Source organism: Emys orbicularis, chromosome 3 (genome assembly GCF_028017835.1).
Source record: "Emys orbicularis isolate rEmyOrb1 chromosome 3, rEmyOrb1.hap1, whole genome shotgun sequence".
Lineage (NCBI taxonomy): Eukaryota > Metazoa > Chordata > Testudines > Emydidae > Emys > Emys orbicularis.
The window spans coordinates 133,407,382-133,423,438 of NC_088685.1; the positions used below are offsets into that span (position 1 = coordinate 133,407,382).

Here is a 16,057-nt window from a genome sequence, read left to right on the forward strand (position 1 = left end):
GACAGTGAAGTGTTCACACCATTATACAAGGCACTGGTGACCTCATCTAGAATACTGTGTGCAACTCTGGTCTCCCATGTTTAAGAAGGATTAATTCAAACTGGAACAGGTGCAGAGAAGGGCTACTAGGATGATCCAAGGAATGGAGTATCCTTTCATAAGGTAGGTTTTCCAAGAGTTTGGCTTATTTAGCCTAACCAAAAGAAGGCTGAGGGGAGATAGGATTGCTCTTTATAAATACATCAGAGGGATAAATACCAAGGAGGGAGAGGAGTTATTTAAGATAAATGCTAATGTGGACACAAGAACAAATGACTATAAACTGAGCATCAACAAATTTAGGCTCAAAATTAGACGAAGGTTTCTAATCAGAGAAGTGAAGTTCTGGAACAGCCTTCTAAGGGGAGCAGTGGGGACAAAAACCTAACTGGCTTCAAGACTGAGCTTGCTCAGTTTATGGAGGGGGTGGTATGATGGGATGGCCTATGATGGCACGTGGCCCACTGGCAACTGAGTTGCGGAAATCCCTAGCTGCTGAAGATAGGACACTAGATGATTTCTTTTCCAGGTATCTGCCTGGCAGGTCTAGGGACTAGGGACTAACTGATGGCCATATTTGTGGTCGGGAAGCAATTTTCCCCCAGGTCAGACCTGCAGAGACCCTGCGGGGTTTTCGCCTTCCTCTGCAGCATGGGGCACAGATCACTTGCAGGTTTAAACTAGTGTAAATGGTTAATACTCTATAACTTGAAGTCTTTAAAACATGATCTGAGGACTTCAGTAACTCAGACAGAGGTTAGAGGTCTATTTCAGGAGTAGGTGAGGTTCCGTGGCCTGCAATGTGCAAGAGGTCAGACTAGATGATCACGATGGTCCCTTCTGACCTTGAAGTCTATGAGTAGGGAAAAGCTAGCAGAATAGTTAGATAGACTTATTTAGTAAGAGAGGTTTTGTGATATTTTGAGCATTACCAAAAGGCATCTGTACATGGGTCAGTAATTTTACGTCAACACCTACAACAGAATCAGACAGCCACACATTAACGAAGACAGTTTTTACAGGCGGAATCCTAATATGGATATGGAGTAATTCAGACCATGTACTTTAACTAAGAAAGGTAATGCTCACAAAAAGTGCTGAATTTTACAGCCAAGCCTATGTAGTTTACAGACTTGGACAGTATGGTCAGAAGACTTCGCCTTTTGTGAGTGAAAGGATGAGATAAGGCATCCTCCTTACCCTGTCAGTCATTCTAGATCAATGCTTTCAAATTAATTGGCAGGAACAGTCTTTGTGACAGACAATAACAGGAACAACTGCTCTAAAGACTGCTAACAAGAAACTAAAACACACACAAAAAAGGGCTGGAAGCAAGACGACAGTACTACAGGCAATAAAGACTTCGCATCCAGACATGCAGTAAATAATTATTATAGCTCCCAAAACTGAAAGTGACATTTGATGTCACCTCAGAATATTAAGCCTTCTTGACATTTATCTTAGTATCACAGCATGTTTTAATGATTGCAGAAGGTCACTCAGATACAGGAAACAAGAAGTAGTTTTATAATCTGAATCCTCAATTCAGGACAAGCATGTATTATGCAGGAGAGAAGAGGGGAAAATAAGCCATCTTGCAACACAAACAAATACGGTGATATCACAGCCAGTGTTCCCTCTAATTTTTCCCACCCATGTGCGGAATGAATTTTGTTATGTGCACCAATATGGAGGTAATATGGGATACATCAGCTCCATATCAGTGCACATAAAATTCATGTGGTAGGGGTGGGGCTGAGGGGTTCGGAGTGCGAGAGGGGGCTTAGGGCTGGGGCAGAGGGTTGGGTCAGCGATGAGGAGTTTGGGGTGCAGGAGGGTGTTCCAGGGCTATGGCAGAGAGAGAGGACCCCCCCCCAGCCCTCTCCCCGCAGCAGCTCCTGCGCTGGGTGGGGGAGAGGCGCCTCTCCCCGCCATGGAGGCTCTGGGGCTGGGGCCACAGGATAGGCACCCCTCCCCTGGCGCCTGCAGGTCTTGGCCAGGGCTAGGTTCAGGGAGGAGTGCTCCGGCCGTGACAGGTCTGGGCTGGGCCTGGGTTCGGGGAGGGGTGCCCCGGCCGCAGCTGCGCCAGCCAGGTTCAGGCTGGGGTAGAGGCGCTCCGGTTGGCAAGTTGGGGGCTGGACGGGCTATGTTGGGGCTGGGGGAGGGGGCACCCGTCCCCCACCATGGCAGTTCCCTGGACAGGTTTCCTGAGCGCCTGCGCGACACTAAATAGGTTACTCGTCTACTTTGCCCGCTAATTTCCTTGTTAATTGGTTAAGATGTGACTAAATTAGGGAATTAAAAAAAAGAAAACAGCAATGAGACACAGCAGCATTGGAAACTAATGTAGACAGGACCACAAACTGCCAACACCATTTTTATCACTGTTTCAGTAACCCCTTTGGGAGCAAGCCTTTTTGTAAGCTCTTCAGGATAGAAAGTCTATTATGATTTTACAGTGTTTAGCACAAGACTGGGGTTCTAGGCAATACAAATAATGATAGTCAAACCAGTACTAAAGATAATTTTGGCAGCCTTTTTACTGGAGTTTCCATCATCGCTAAACTAAACTAGTGTTCATAACAGTGAGAAGTTTTCCAAGAGTCCCTGCAGTAGACAAGATCTTAGAAATTTCTAGGAAAACGTACACTATTTCAGTTACTTGAAAATATTGACATGATGAGTGTAAACCAATACAATACTGTGTTCTTGCCTTTGCAAATAGCCTGAAACAAAACTAAGATGTATGAACCATCCTAGTCATCTCAATGGGTTAAGTGTAACCTCAATGATTTTTTTTAATTATGCCTGTGCTTTTATTTACATGTTTACTGTATAGAAACAATGCCTTTCAGGTCTTAATTGTTTTTAACCTCAGAAATACTAGGAACATCAAATCTGGTCTTACCTGGGTTTGCTCAAGAATTTTTGGAAGGTCTTCGGGATGTTTTTGAGGCATAGCACCTTACCTTAAGGTTCTCAAAGTTTAGCAAAGGCTTTCTGTATCATAGATGTCAGTCACTGAAGGAGAGTCAAGCATTAAAATAAAAACAATTTGAAGAATCTAAACATCCATTCCCTTCAGCTGCTCAGTTTTGACTTTCTTGGCTCTTGTGTTACCACTAATTCTCCAGTCAAGAGTCCTGCAGCCTAGAAAGGACCTGAATTTCTGATGCTAGGCTGCCACAAAAAAAAAAAAAAAAAGTTTCAGACATGCTTTCCCACCCCCCACTCTGTGCTGTAATGAGCACAAGCCCAAGTTTCTCTCCCCCACCCCCCAAACAACCCATATGCGCATCACCTTTAAATGTGAAATCTGAAGATAACATTGTAAACATCACTTAGCTATTTCAATGCTGATCACTTTTAGTAGAAATTTATTAGCTAGGATGTTTATTTCACAATCCTCAAGTGGCAAAAGCCTCAAATGTCCCCTATCCAGTTGCCAAAATATCCACCTTCACCCCAACCACTTTCTATGATGTAAGTAACAAATTCTAAAACTGAAAACTTGTGGGCAAGTTTTAATTAGAAAATTAAATTTAATATCAGAACAGAGGGGCTACTGTATTTGAATTCTCATTTAAAAAAGGAAATTTTAATGAATTAACAATTACGTAAGTCTTGCCTGCCACCACTACCTAGGAACCTTGCCAAAGTCTTTGGCTTTGAACTACAGTCTGGCATAGGACATTAACTCACATTGTACTGTATACCGTGGACCTAAGTAATAACTACGTTTTCCAAAGGGGGTTTTGTGGCAGGAGGCGGAGTATTTCTGCATATATCCAATAGGAAGAAAAATGGTTCAGCAAGTAATCGGTCCTTTTTGACACTTATTTATCATTTTTAGAGTATTAAGAATAGTTCTGAGAATCTGGTAAATGATAGAACCATTCCGAAGATTTCACAAAGGGTCTTTTTTGTATGTGTTACAATTATTATTTTGTCATTTAGCTGTCATCTGCAGAAAACTTCAAAAGAAAGCCAGATGCTAAACTGATGGAACTAAAAAGAACATTTCCTAATTAAAACTTCAAAAAAGTATCAACTAGTGTATTATGTATGGGTAATAACTGCTCCACATATTAAATCAGTTGCCAATTTGTTAAAATTAATCACACAGTAAAAACTACATCTCAGTGGGATTTTCATGGCAAAGTGACAGCCTAAAAAAACTTAACACACGCTCTTCTCAGAACACAAGTATGAAAAATTCAAGAACAATAAAATGAGAGCCACACTTCAGAAGTTGCTCAGCTTATACAATGCAACGTTATAGAATAGCATCTGGCAAAATCTAGAAGCTGGTACATAGTAAAAAACTGAGCAAATTTACCGATTATGAAAGATGCTGAATTGACAGCCATGAAGACTGAAATGGTCCACTTCTTGACAGAACAGATATAATGGCAGTGCCAATACCATAGGCTCTTTTGCACTGCCTGGCCAGTGTGCCTCAACACTAACCAGATGAAAACTTCGCTAGCCAATGAAAAGATAATTCACCCAGAGATTAACTCTCATTGTCCTTTCTGCTGAGTCTGCCAGCTGTAGTAGAGGTTTTCATGATACAGATATTTACTAATACACCCCTACCCAAATATAACGTGACCCAACATAACACGAATTCGGATAGAACGCGGTAAAGCTGCGGGGCTCGGGCGGCACTTTAAAGGGCCCGGGGCTCCCTGCTGCTTTACTGCGTTATATCTGAATTCGTGTGGAGCCCCGGGCCCTTTAAGGCACCGCCCGAGCCCCGCTGCCGAAGCTCCAGCAGTGATTTAAAGGGCCTGGGGCTCCCCGCAGCAGCTGGAGCACTGAGCCCTTTAAATCACCGCCGGGGAAACCGGTCCAGTCCGGCATGGCATACCGGCTCTTGCCGGTGTGCCATACCTGACCATACCGGGTTACTTTCACCTCTGGATATAACGCGGTTTCACCTATAACGCAGTGAGATTTTTTTGGCTCCCGAGGACCACGTTATATCGGGGTAGAGGTGTAGTTGGACAGAGACCTTAGATCACTTAGGCCAATGGTTTTCAACCTTTTTTCATTTACAGACCCCTAAAAAATTTCCAATAGGTGTGCAGACCCCTTTGGAAATCTTAGTCATAGTCTGTAGACCCACAGCAGTCCACGGACCACAGGCTGAAAACCACCATCAGATGGCAACAGCTTGATGCCAAATCAAACTGGTTAACAAGAAGTAACGTTTCCATTGCTTTACCAAGGCATTAAAGCAGCCAGACTCAAAGTGCATTATTAAGTGTTTAGATTTTTCCATTAATCTTAACAGAAGCAAAGAATCAAAAACTGGCCACCACTCCATTAACAATCCTTGTAGTTCTAGCATCATGCTGAAAGCGTACTTACTGCCTGCCCTTAAACAAACAGGACTAAGAGACCACAACAGTTTTAGTAGCCAAAAATAATTTCAGCTGTACTGATTATTTTCAAGTGGCTAAACATAAGGAACCTCATACAATGAGGAAATAGATATTTTCTCATCAAGTCATCTGTCTGAGGATTTATACATAACACCATTTGTTACCTGGGATTATCTGAACCCAAAGCTATGCTAGCTAATCTCTGTTTTTCAAGTGGTGTCAGAAAATAAATCAGTGGGGGACACAGCACCTCCGTCTGATTTGTACACACAAGAGTGCTTCCACTCAAAAATCCTTGTTTTTATTGAGTACAAATCACACATCAAAACTAGCAATATAGAAGCAGCCCAAATATAGTTACCCAAAATTTGAGGTGGTGCCAAGTGATTAAGCAGCAGGGTTCCGGTGGCCAGCCTTTCTCCTAGCCACTGGGAAGTTTGATGCCAGTCTCCTAGTTCACAGAAAATCCAAACTTCTCCGAAGTACACTCTCTAACTAAACTCTTTATAGGTTTTCTCCGGATCAAGCACATAACCCATAATAGCCCCCCAATTACAATCTCCCTAGTAACAGCAAATAATTCATTATTCTACATATCAGCAAAGCAACTTCAGCAAGAAACTTACAAACACAGGTAGCCAGACCAAGGTCAGCTATTCACACTCCCTCCCCTCCCCACCCCCCCACACACACTTCTCATGAGCCTATCCTTTCACTTTATCTATCTTAGTTAGTAACTGCAATTGTGCAGATGTTTTTGTTCTGTCTGCCTAAGCCAAGGCCAGAATTTTCCTGACTCTGTGGTGTCCTAACTTCCAGCTTATGGTGGCTAAGTGCACAAGATGCCTATGGTTATGTCAAGTCCAGTTCTCTCATAACATGTTAGCTTTGTGCCAATCCTTTGTATAACCTTTCCACAACTGAATCCTTTGTATTTCAAGCACCTCTGGTACATGGTGCAACAGGGAATCAAGAATCTATTAAATTTCTTGCCAATACCTGCCCCCCATGCATACTGTAGGGGGGTTTTTTGCTCCTTTTTTTCCAAGTTACATGAAGGTGTTTGTGCAAAAGTGTATCAAAATATTACAAGAAAAATTAGTCACATAGAATTACCATGTTTTGATAAGAAAGTGTACATTGAGTAGCAGAGTTTCTGGATGCAGGTAGTTCTTAAATTCAGTAGAGAGGAACAGAAAGTCTGTCTCATTCATAGACTCATAGGACTGGAAGGGATCCTGCACTCATGGCAGGATTAAGTATTATCTAGACCAGGCCTGACAGGTGTTTGTATAACCTGCTCTTAAAAATAGCATAAACGATCTAGAAAAAGGGGTAAAGAGTGAGGTAGCAAAATTTGCAGATGATAACTATCTTGAGCAGTTTTGTAAGTCCCAGGCAGACTGCGAAGAGCTACAAAAGGATCTCTCAAACTGGGTGACTGGGCAACAAAATGGCAGATGAAATTGAATGTTGATAAATGCAAAGTAATGCACATTGGAAAACATAATCGCAACTATACATATACAATGATGGGGGTCTAAATTAGCTGTCAAGAAAGATCTTGGAGTCATTGTGGAGAGTTCTCTGAAATCATCCACTCAACGTCCAGCGGCAGTCAAAAAAGCGAACAGAATGTTGGGAATCATCAAGAAAGGGATAGATAATAAGACAGAAAATATCATATTGTCTCTATATAAATCCATGGTACACCCACACCTGGAATACTGCGTGCAGATGTGATCGCCCCGTCTCAAAAAAAGATAGATTGGAATCGGAAAAGGTTCAGAAAAGGGCAACAAAAATGATTAGGGGTATAGAACGGCTTCCGTATGAGGAGAGATTAATAAGACTGGGACTTTTCAGCTTGGAAAAGAGGCGACTAAGGGGGGATATGATAGAGGTCTATAAAATCATGAATGGTATAGAGAAAGTAAATAAGGAAGTGTTATTTACTCCTTCTCATAATACAAGAACAAGGGGCCACCAAATGAAATTAATAGGTAGCAGGTTTAAAACAAGCACAAGAAAGTATTTTTTCACACAATACACTGTCAACCTCTGGAACTCCGTGCCAGAGGGTGTTGTGAAGGCAAATACTATAACATGGTTCAAAAGGGAGCTAGATAGCTTCATGTAAGATAGCCATTGATGGACCTATTAGCTAGGATGGGTGTCCCTAGCCTCTGTTTGCCAGAAGGTGGGATTGGGTGACAGGGCATGGATCACTTGATGATAACCTATCTGTTCATTCTCTTTGGGGCACCTGCCATTGGCCACTGTCAGAGGACAGGATACTAGGCTTGACAGACCTTTGGTCTGACCCAGTATGGCCGTTCTCATGTTAAAAATCTCCAGTGATGGAAATTCTACAACTTCCCTAGGCAATTTATTCCATTGCTTAACTACCCTGACAGTTAGGAAGTTTTTCCTAATGTCCAACCTAAATCTTTAAGTGAGAGTACCTTAATATGAGAAAAGTAGTTGACAGTGAGGATGGGAAAGAAGTGCATTTTGTATGGATAAAAGCAAAAGATTCTTCAACAGAAAAAAAACTGCCATCATATTTATATCATAGACAGGCATCAGATATCAAACAGTATTTTTGGAAAGAGCTGGCACACCTTATGAGCATGGATGATGTTTACACTAAATCTTGTAATGCGTGACTGTCAAGAAACTGAAATAGGCATAGTGCTTATGCCTCACATCATTCATTCTCTATACTTTTTAAACCATATCACTCCAGGGGGCCATTTCCATTCACAGAAGAACCCTAAATACTAAGAGCAATGTCACTACAGTTTTAAAGTTGATGTATACAGAAACCATAGCGAAGCAGCAAATCAAAGTGGAATATGGAATAATACTTTGAGAATTTCAACCATTAAACCTCACAATAGCCATGCAAAATGGAGACTAAAAGACAGGCAGTCTAAGAGACTTGCTCAAGATGATACACCATGTTCATGGAAGACCTATGAATAGAATGTGAGTCTTGTTTCCCCAGTTCCCTGTTCTAACCACTAGACAATTCTCCCTACACAGCTCCCTTATCCATATCTACTGTACTTAACTCAAGAGTGGTATCATCACACTAAGACCAAAGACAATCACTAAACTGAAAAACAAAAGCGACAGGTGTCTTGCAGTTAAATATCAGTTTCCCACTACCTCCCCATGCAACTTTGAGGTTTCACATCAAAATATCACCTCAAAGAGTACTGAGGAAACAGGGAAAGAGCCTACTACATAATTCTGGCCTGTCACTGCAAGTGAACCTAGTTTCACACAAGACATGTTCCATGAGGGTGACTGACTAAAACTACCACTGACTGACAAAATGACTCAATGTCTAAGCATACTAAAATAATTCTGTAAAATGAGACTTTAACAAACGGAAAGTACATATAACTACATTTTCAAAAGACTTTTCTGTACTGCAGTGAAAGAAGAAAAGCCTTGGTGGCACAGTAATTAAATAACATCACATAATTCCCTTTCAAATGAAGAATTGCAAATTACAAGAAAAAATAACGCATCACCTATTACTAAGGATTCGATTTAAATCACAAAGGTCATGGAAGTCATGGAATGCATGACTTCCGACCACCGCAGGCTGAAGTCACGGAGGCCGCTAGAAGCTGCAAGGTCCCCTGCTACCCACTGAGGCAGGAAGCTGTGTGGTACCCCTGCCGCCTCCGGTGGCCCCCGCAGCCCCCTGCCACCACGAGCGGCAGGGGAAACCCCCCCGAGCTCCCTGCTGTTGGGGGGCGACGCTGCAGGGGAACCCTCCCCCCTCGAGCTCCCTGACACCAGAGGGTGACGCTGCAGTCACAAAGCTCCCCCAAGCTCTGGGCCACCAGGGCGGCAGGGAACCCCCGAGCTCCATGCCACTGTGGCAGCTCCTGGCCCCCGTGGGTGGCAGGGAACCCCGAGCTCCCAGCTCCCGTGGGCAGCAAGACACACCCGGAGCTGCAGGGGTACCCTGCAGCCCCCAGCTGCTACAGGCAGCTCTTAGTCCCTGCAGCTGCCCCTCTTGAAATAGTGTGGGGAGCCGCAGATCCCCATTTTGTCAGAGATATTTTTAGTAAAAGTTAGGGACAGGTCACGACTTCCATCAGTTTTTCTGTTTTGCCCGTGACTTGTCCATGACTTTTACTAAAAATATCCACCAATATTACCTCCAAAACAGAAAGGAGCATCATTTGTCTTCTAGTTCCATGCTCTTTCTAGAAAGTTAAGAACTCAAGAACAGAGAAGAGCCATACAGAACTAGTTACGGTACCTGTTCAAGATTAAGAATAGCCAAATTATCCTAACACTGAGATGCTAACAAACCAAATCCAAGAACATATAGTATAAGGAGTTAAAATTATCTCAAATGATAGCAGCCTAAACTCAAACTCCCTGTGTGGCTATATGTTCAGAATCCTCAAGTTATAAGATGGGCAGAATGGGTTACACATGGCCTCTGTTGCTTGTGTGTGAGGATAGGCTGAGAAGGCTCCCTGCAGCTACCACACTTTTTTTAAAATAAGTTTTCCCCAAAACAGCCCAGGGCCTCTATATACATTCCTTGATGTGTCCTATGCTGTAACTTAAAAGGGAAACTGTCAATTAAAAATGCCACTTATCAGGAAGCTTCATTTTGGTGACAAAAGTAACATCTAAGACTACAATAACTGAAAAACTAGACAAAAACCATTTCCTTCTGTTTCCACTTAAACCTACAAAAATGAATTTGAAGTGTCATATTTCTATATGTAGTTTTCTTGTTCTCTCCTTCATACTCGTTATACATGCTTCATTTAACACTATTTTACTTAATGTCCTGGTTTAAAAAAAAAAAAAAAAAAGGCTGCATTATAGAGATATGCTGCATTTGCTAACAGGCACAACGCTAAAGTCCTGTCATCCTTGAGCTACCATAGAAGCACCCCATCCCCTAATCTTGATTTACTTTTAATGAACAGATATACTCTTGAGTTAGGGCATCACCTTTTCTCTTTGCTTCATTCCTTTTGTGCTTGCTCCATAGTAAACCAACCTATCAAGAATCTGTCCATTTCAGAAAACCAGAACGGGGGGGGGGGGGGGGGGAACTGTAGAGAGGAGTCACACAACCAGCTCAGGAGTAGCCTCTTCCCTGTGGCTCAGCTAATTATAATTCTGAATCCTTCCAATTTTACTAGACCACAAAACATCCTGGAATAAGATTAACAGATCCTGGAACCATTTTACAAGCTTTTTTAGTTTGAACTTTAAGACAACTCTGCAGAGTTACCCATATGATAAGCTGAGTGGCTCCTAATTCTACTTGCGGTGTAGTGGCCCACCACCCCAATTATCAGAGGTTCCTTAGGTGAAAATAATGAGGGACCCTCCAACTGCTGCTCTTTGGGGAGGAAACGGGGAGCTTCTGTCCTGATAGACCCATTCTCTTCCATAGCTGTAGAAAGACAAGCAATCAGCCAGGGAAATCCTAATATGTTTGGGTAACAGCCTTTTTATGATTGCTTTACACATACACATTAACTTGGGCAAAATATGACTGTCCCTGTAAAATATTATCTGAGTAATAACCAGTGTACCATTCTGTAGCTCCAACAGAAGATGTATTTTCCTGCTTTGAAAATGGGAACAGTCATGAAAGTTTATTTGTTCTGAATGAGAATGAATACACAGAACTTGCTGGCAAAAGAGTGCTAAATAAATCACAGAAGTATGCTACTTTTGAAACAGTAAGTAATCAAATATCCACATCATAAAAGGCAACCATTGTTTACCATCCCCCAAAATTGTACCCAAATTACTACAAAGTTTGTGTTTCTGATAAGCCATGTTTATGTTTTTGATGCTCATCATTTAGCACATTACTGATATAGAACCCAAATAGCTTAATTCAATAAAAGTATATACTGCTAGCTACACACATTCTTTAGAAGGCAATGCAAGCACTGAAAGACTGCAAGTGGAGAACCAAAGAAACAAACACAAATTAAGGATGTCACACAATTCTAATAAGGGAAAAAACTAAAGTCCTGGTTACTCGATGGGCGCAATCATGCACCATAGTGAGCACCGTCAAAGTCGTGCTTTCTCCCAGGCTGCTCCACATCCTTGGGAGACACTTCCTGTAAACATCCGCAAAGCTACCTCATTAGCCAAATTCAAATCCCTCCTAAGGACTGTCTTCTAAACTTGACAAGTTAGGCTGTGCACAGACCACTGTCTATCATACTAACCAATACTGTCTCACTGTTTACTTGTACTCCCCAATCTGTCTACATCAGGGATCGGCAACCTTTGGCACGCAACCCACCAGGGTAAGCCCCGACGGGCCAGGCCAGTTTGTTTACCTGCCGCGTCCGCAGGTTTGGCCGATCGCAGCTCCCACTGGCCATTCCAGGCCAATGGGGGCTTACCCTGGCGGGCCACGTGCCAAAGGTTGCCGATGCCTGGCCTATATACTTCAGTTGTCTCGTCTCATACTTGGATTGTGAACCCTTTGGGCAGGGACTGTCTTTTTGTTCTGTTTTGTACACCACCTAGCACAATAGGGTCCTGGTCTATGACTAGGGCCTCTAGGCTATAATTATACAAATAATCAATAAGGATACTGAAGTCAGTAGGAATTGTTTGACTTCATCACCTCGCAGAACATGGACCTATACCACGAAATTCAATAGATCTGGATTATTATTCCCTAGATTTGTACTTTTTTGTCATCCTAATATAAGCATATGTTCTTTGTATGAATGAGATCTGAGTAATTTGCATCCTAACTTTTAATTATATAATTATGAACCATCCTTTTCCCAGTTCTGTAATTTGTAGACTGAGCAAGCCAAGAATTCAGTCTACTAAAACTGATATTCCACGAGAGACTCTTCTGTGCTTTTGCCATACTGAAATAGTTTGAGAGCAATTAGGACTACAGAGTCATCTAGACCAAGAAATTCACCACAGCAGCATTTCTATTCATAAAGCTAAGAATGTGTTTTTGCTTTATTTCAGGATCTGACATTTTAAGTCAATGAGTCTTTTTCTGATATTTCAAAAGCAATTACATTCACACACCTCTTCCTCTACTTACATTCACTAAACCATTCCACGGGTTGGGATTAAATTTTATGCTTCGCTGACAGAAAATAGAATCCTAAATCACCAATCTGTGTACAACTGTTAATTTCCCCACTTGTTTCTTATGACCCCCAATACCTGTTTTCCTCTGTACCAGGCATTACTTTAGTCTTGAATATTTTAAATCCAGTGCTAAGACCCTGTCCATGTTTATTAATTCTTCTCACTTTTCGGCTTCTCTTTGCTGTAACTCTCTCAACTGTTCAGACTTATTGAATTTTGTATGGAATGATAACTGGTGATGAAATGTGCAAAAAAGGATCAACACCACAGCCCTCTTAATATTAATAAAGTTAAATAATGTGTCAAGTATCTTTCCCTTGATAGTAATTTCTCTAAATATTAAGATTTTTGTCTTAGCTAACTTTCCCTGCCTCCATTATATACTATCAGCAGCCTATTTTTACTTACTAAATACACTTGTATGGACCCTCAACAAAGAGCTTTTAAAGACCACTGCCCTAATTCCATCACATGCCAGATCTATTTCGGTTATGAGCCCCCTGTATCTGTTTAAGGAGAATGAGAGTTTGTATGTACAGTTATACATTAATATTTAGTTACAACATTTATTTCAATAATTACAGTATAGTAAATTCATTTTGAACTATGAAAAGACAGCATGGCAAAACATTAACTCAGATGCAGACCCTGATGCTACAAGCTCTTAGTCATGGAACTAACTATTTTACTTCAAGATTTACTGTAGGATCTGTCCCTCAGCAGACTTCTATCTTGAAAATAGCTATTCATCTACAACTCAAACTGCATCAATGTTAATGGGAAATACAGAACCATCTTGTAATTGTGAAACACTACTTCAAAAATAATTAAGGTTTGGATTTAAAAGGCCAATTCCTAGCTAAACAATGTGACCCTAGTTTTTACAGGATATGACATGAGCATATGTACAAAATAACAAAACGTTCTGACAATTTTGCTACACCTACCCATAACTACCCATAACTTCTTTAAAACTCAAAACTTCCTGGCTTTGCTAGTCTTAATAACATAAAACTTATTTTAAATATTTTGTTAATTTGACTCTACAAAAATTAAAGTTTCATATTTTAAATCCTGTCTAAAGATCTTTGGACCCACACGAAAGTGGACTATAAAAGTACCTAACCAAAGCCTGACATTTCCATGCATTTATTTCCATGACCAATGAAGTGTTGCAATATATTATAAAATATTTATTTAAAAAGTCACAGTACATGATTACATTAAATGGTTTCTGAATTGTATCTAGTCAGGCAGTTTCAAAGCATTATTAATTGAACCATTAAACGAAAGAGATGAGCACCAGCTCAAACTAAGCTGGCATTTGAGAAGTCAGGCTCTTTTTGCTGAAGCATTGCAAAACCAAACTGGAAAAAAAATTAACCTTTTAATCACATTATAATTATGGGAATAAAGAAAAGGACTAAACTAAGGTTTAGAAAAATGGGGAATAAGGGACAGGGAAATAAAAATATCCACTGCTGTAATTAAAATTATATTTATCCTCGCTAGGTTGAAAAGTGGAACAACCGAATTATTACCCTCTTCCACACACACAAAAAGAGCAGAGGATTATTACGAGAGGCTCTGCAACTGCCAAGGAGAGATGGAAAAGCAAGGGTGGCAGAAGAGGAGCCAGGGAGATGAGGAGAAAACAGATAGGGGAATTCATCCCAGCTACCGACCAAATAATATTTAAGAGATGATGTAATTAACCAGTTGTTTCTTCCAAAAGGTGAATATCTAGTCAGAACAACATCTCTTCCTGCCCATTCCCTCTTTGCCCCAAGCCCGGCCCACATTCTCTACCCTCCCACACAAACTTCCCCATAGCCTGGGACGTGGCTCGTTGCAGTTGGAGAAAGAGCGATCCATACAATGACGAGGTGAAACCAGTCTGAAGTCCACAAAGAAACCATCTGCCTTTTAAAACGTGCTGCCGGGAGGGGGGGGGGTGACAAGCTTTTATCCACCCCCTCCCCTCCTTCGTAGGACGCAGAGGGGGAAAGAAATGAATCCCCTCCTCCCCCAGGGGAAAAGCCCCGGGTCACATCACTTGGGGAGGAGAGACAGCGCAGAGCGGAGGCTGGGGAAAGCCGCCCGCACACGGTAGGGGAAACCCGGGAGACTGGGCGATTCCCTCCCGCCGCCCGATACACACAATACGGGGGTGCGAGGGGCCCCCGGCAGGTCGCTATGGGGAAGGGGAACGTCGCCACGCCGCGGGGTGAGGGGAGCCCACACACGCCAAGGGAGGGAAAGGGCTCGGGGGGGAACGGCCTCGGCGCTGCGTGGCGAGGAAGCGGACCACGGGCCACATGCTCTGAGGAGACCGGGGAACCCCCGCACGGGAGGGAGGGAATCAGACCGCCGCGGGCCCCGGGAGCGGGGAGACACCCCGAGGGGAGGCGCTGCCGGGCGAGGGGAGTCGCCGCCGCCCCCCGGCTCGCACTCACCTTCCTGCCGCCCCCGGCCAGCGCGGCGCTGCCCCCCGAGTACATGTAGTAGGCGATGCCCAGCACCCAGAGGAAGGCGAAGCAGAGCAGCAGCCGAGACCTGCGCCGCATCCTCCCGCCCGCCCCGTGCAGCCGCCGCCAGGCCAGCAGGAAACGGCCACCAGCAGCCGCCACCGCGCAGGGTCAGGGGGCAGAGGGCGAGCGCCCGCCCCCCGGCCAATCCCGAGCCGCCCGGCCCCACAAGGGGCGGGGCAGGGAAGGACTAGCGGCGTCTCCATGGTTACATCACGCTGGGCCTCCCGCCGCCCCGCCCACCCTGGGTGGAAGGGCGGGGCTCCTGCCAGCCTCCCGTGACGCGCTCCACCTGCTCCGAACGCCGCGTGAGCCCGTCCCCTCCCCCTTGGGAGAGCATCCGCCACATCGCCCGGTGGAGAGCGAGTGAGCCCGCCCTGCCCCCCCAGGCGTAACGGGCAGCCGTGGGGTGGAAATGAGGCGCCAAGGGGGAGTCGGGGTCACAGCGCTGCTTCCCGAAGGGCTGGCACCGCGTTCGAGCCGGAGGCGCGCGGGCATCTGAGCCACGGGCACACTTTCATAAAGGGAATCTTGACAGAAGAAGGGAAGGGGCTTATCGCAGGGGGGCGGCACCCGTGAAGAAAGTGGTGCTGCTTACAAGAAGAATTTACAACTGAATCCTCATCTTTTTCTCCTTGACGTTTAGCCAACTGACCTGTTAGGCTCAGTTGTAACCCACTCTGACCTAGACCACGTTTACATGAGAAAACGGCATTGATTTAACTAAATCAGGTTAGAAACGGATTTAGTTAAATCCATGCAACCCCCTTGCACAGAAACCTATTCAAATAGGTAAGAAATCTTTAAGATGTACTCCAACCTTAAATGTTAAATCCCTCTAGCAGAGCTTGGAGGTTGTACAGGGATCCTTCTTCCTTGCCTGCCTGGAGCCTCTCACAAGAGTAAGCCACTCATGCAGGGCCCCACACCCCTACTTTGACTTGTTGCTTT

At 43.6% G+C, this 16,057-nt stretch overlaps 1 protein-coding gene across 1 annotated transcript in view; it reads right to left on the reverse strand.

Annotated features, from left to right (window-relative positions):
• The window catches only part of GALNT2 (polypeptide N-acetylgalactosaminyltransferase 2), a 150,091-nt gene extending 134,946 nt beyond the window's left edge, over positions 1-15,145 (reverse strand). The window contains exon 1 of the mRNA XM_065400847.1: positions 15,035-15,145. Within this exon, the coding sequence (XP_065256919.1) occupies positions 15,035-15,145 (111 nt within the window). The remainder of the gene's footprint in view (positions 1-15,034) is intronic.
• Positions 15,146-16,057: the final 912 nt, after the last annotated feature.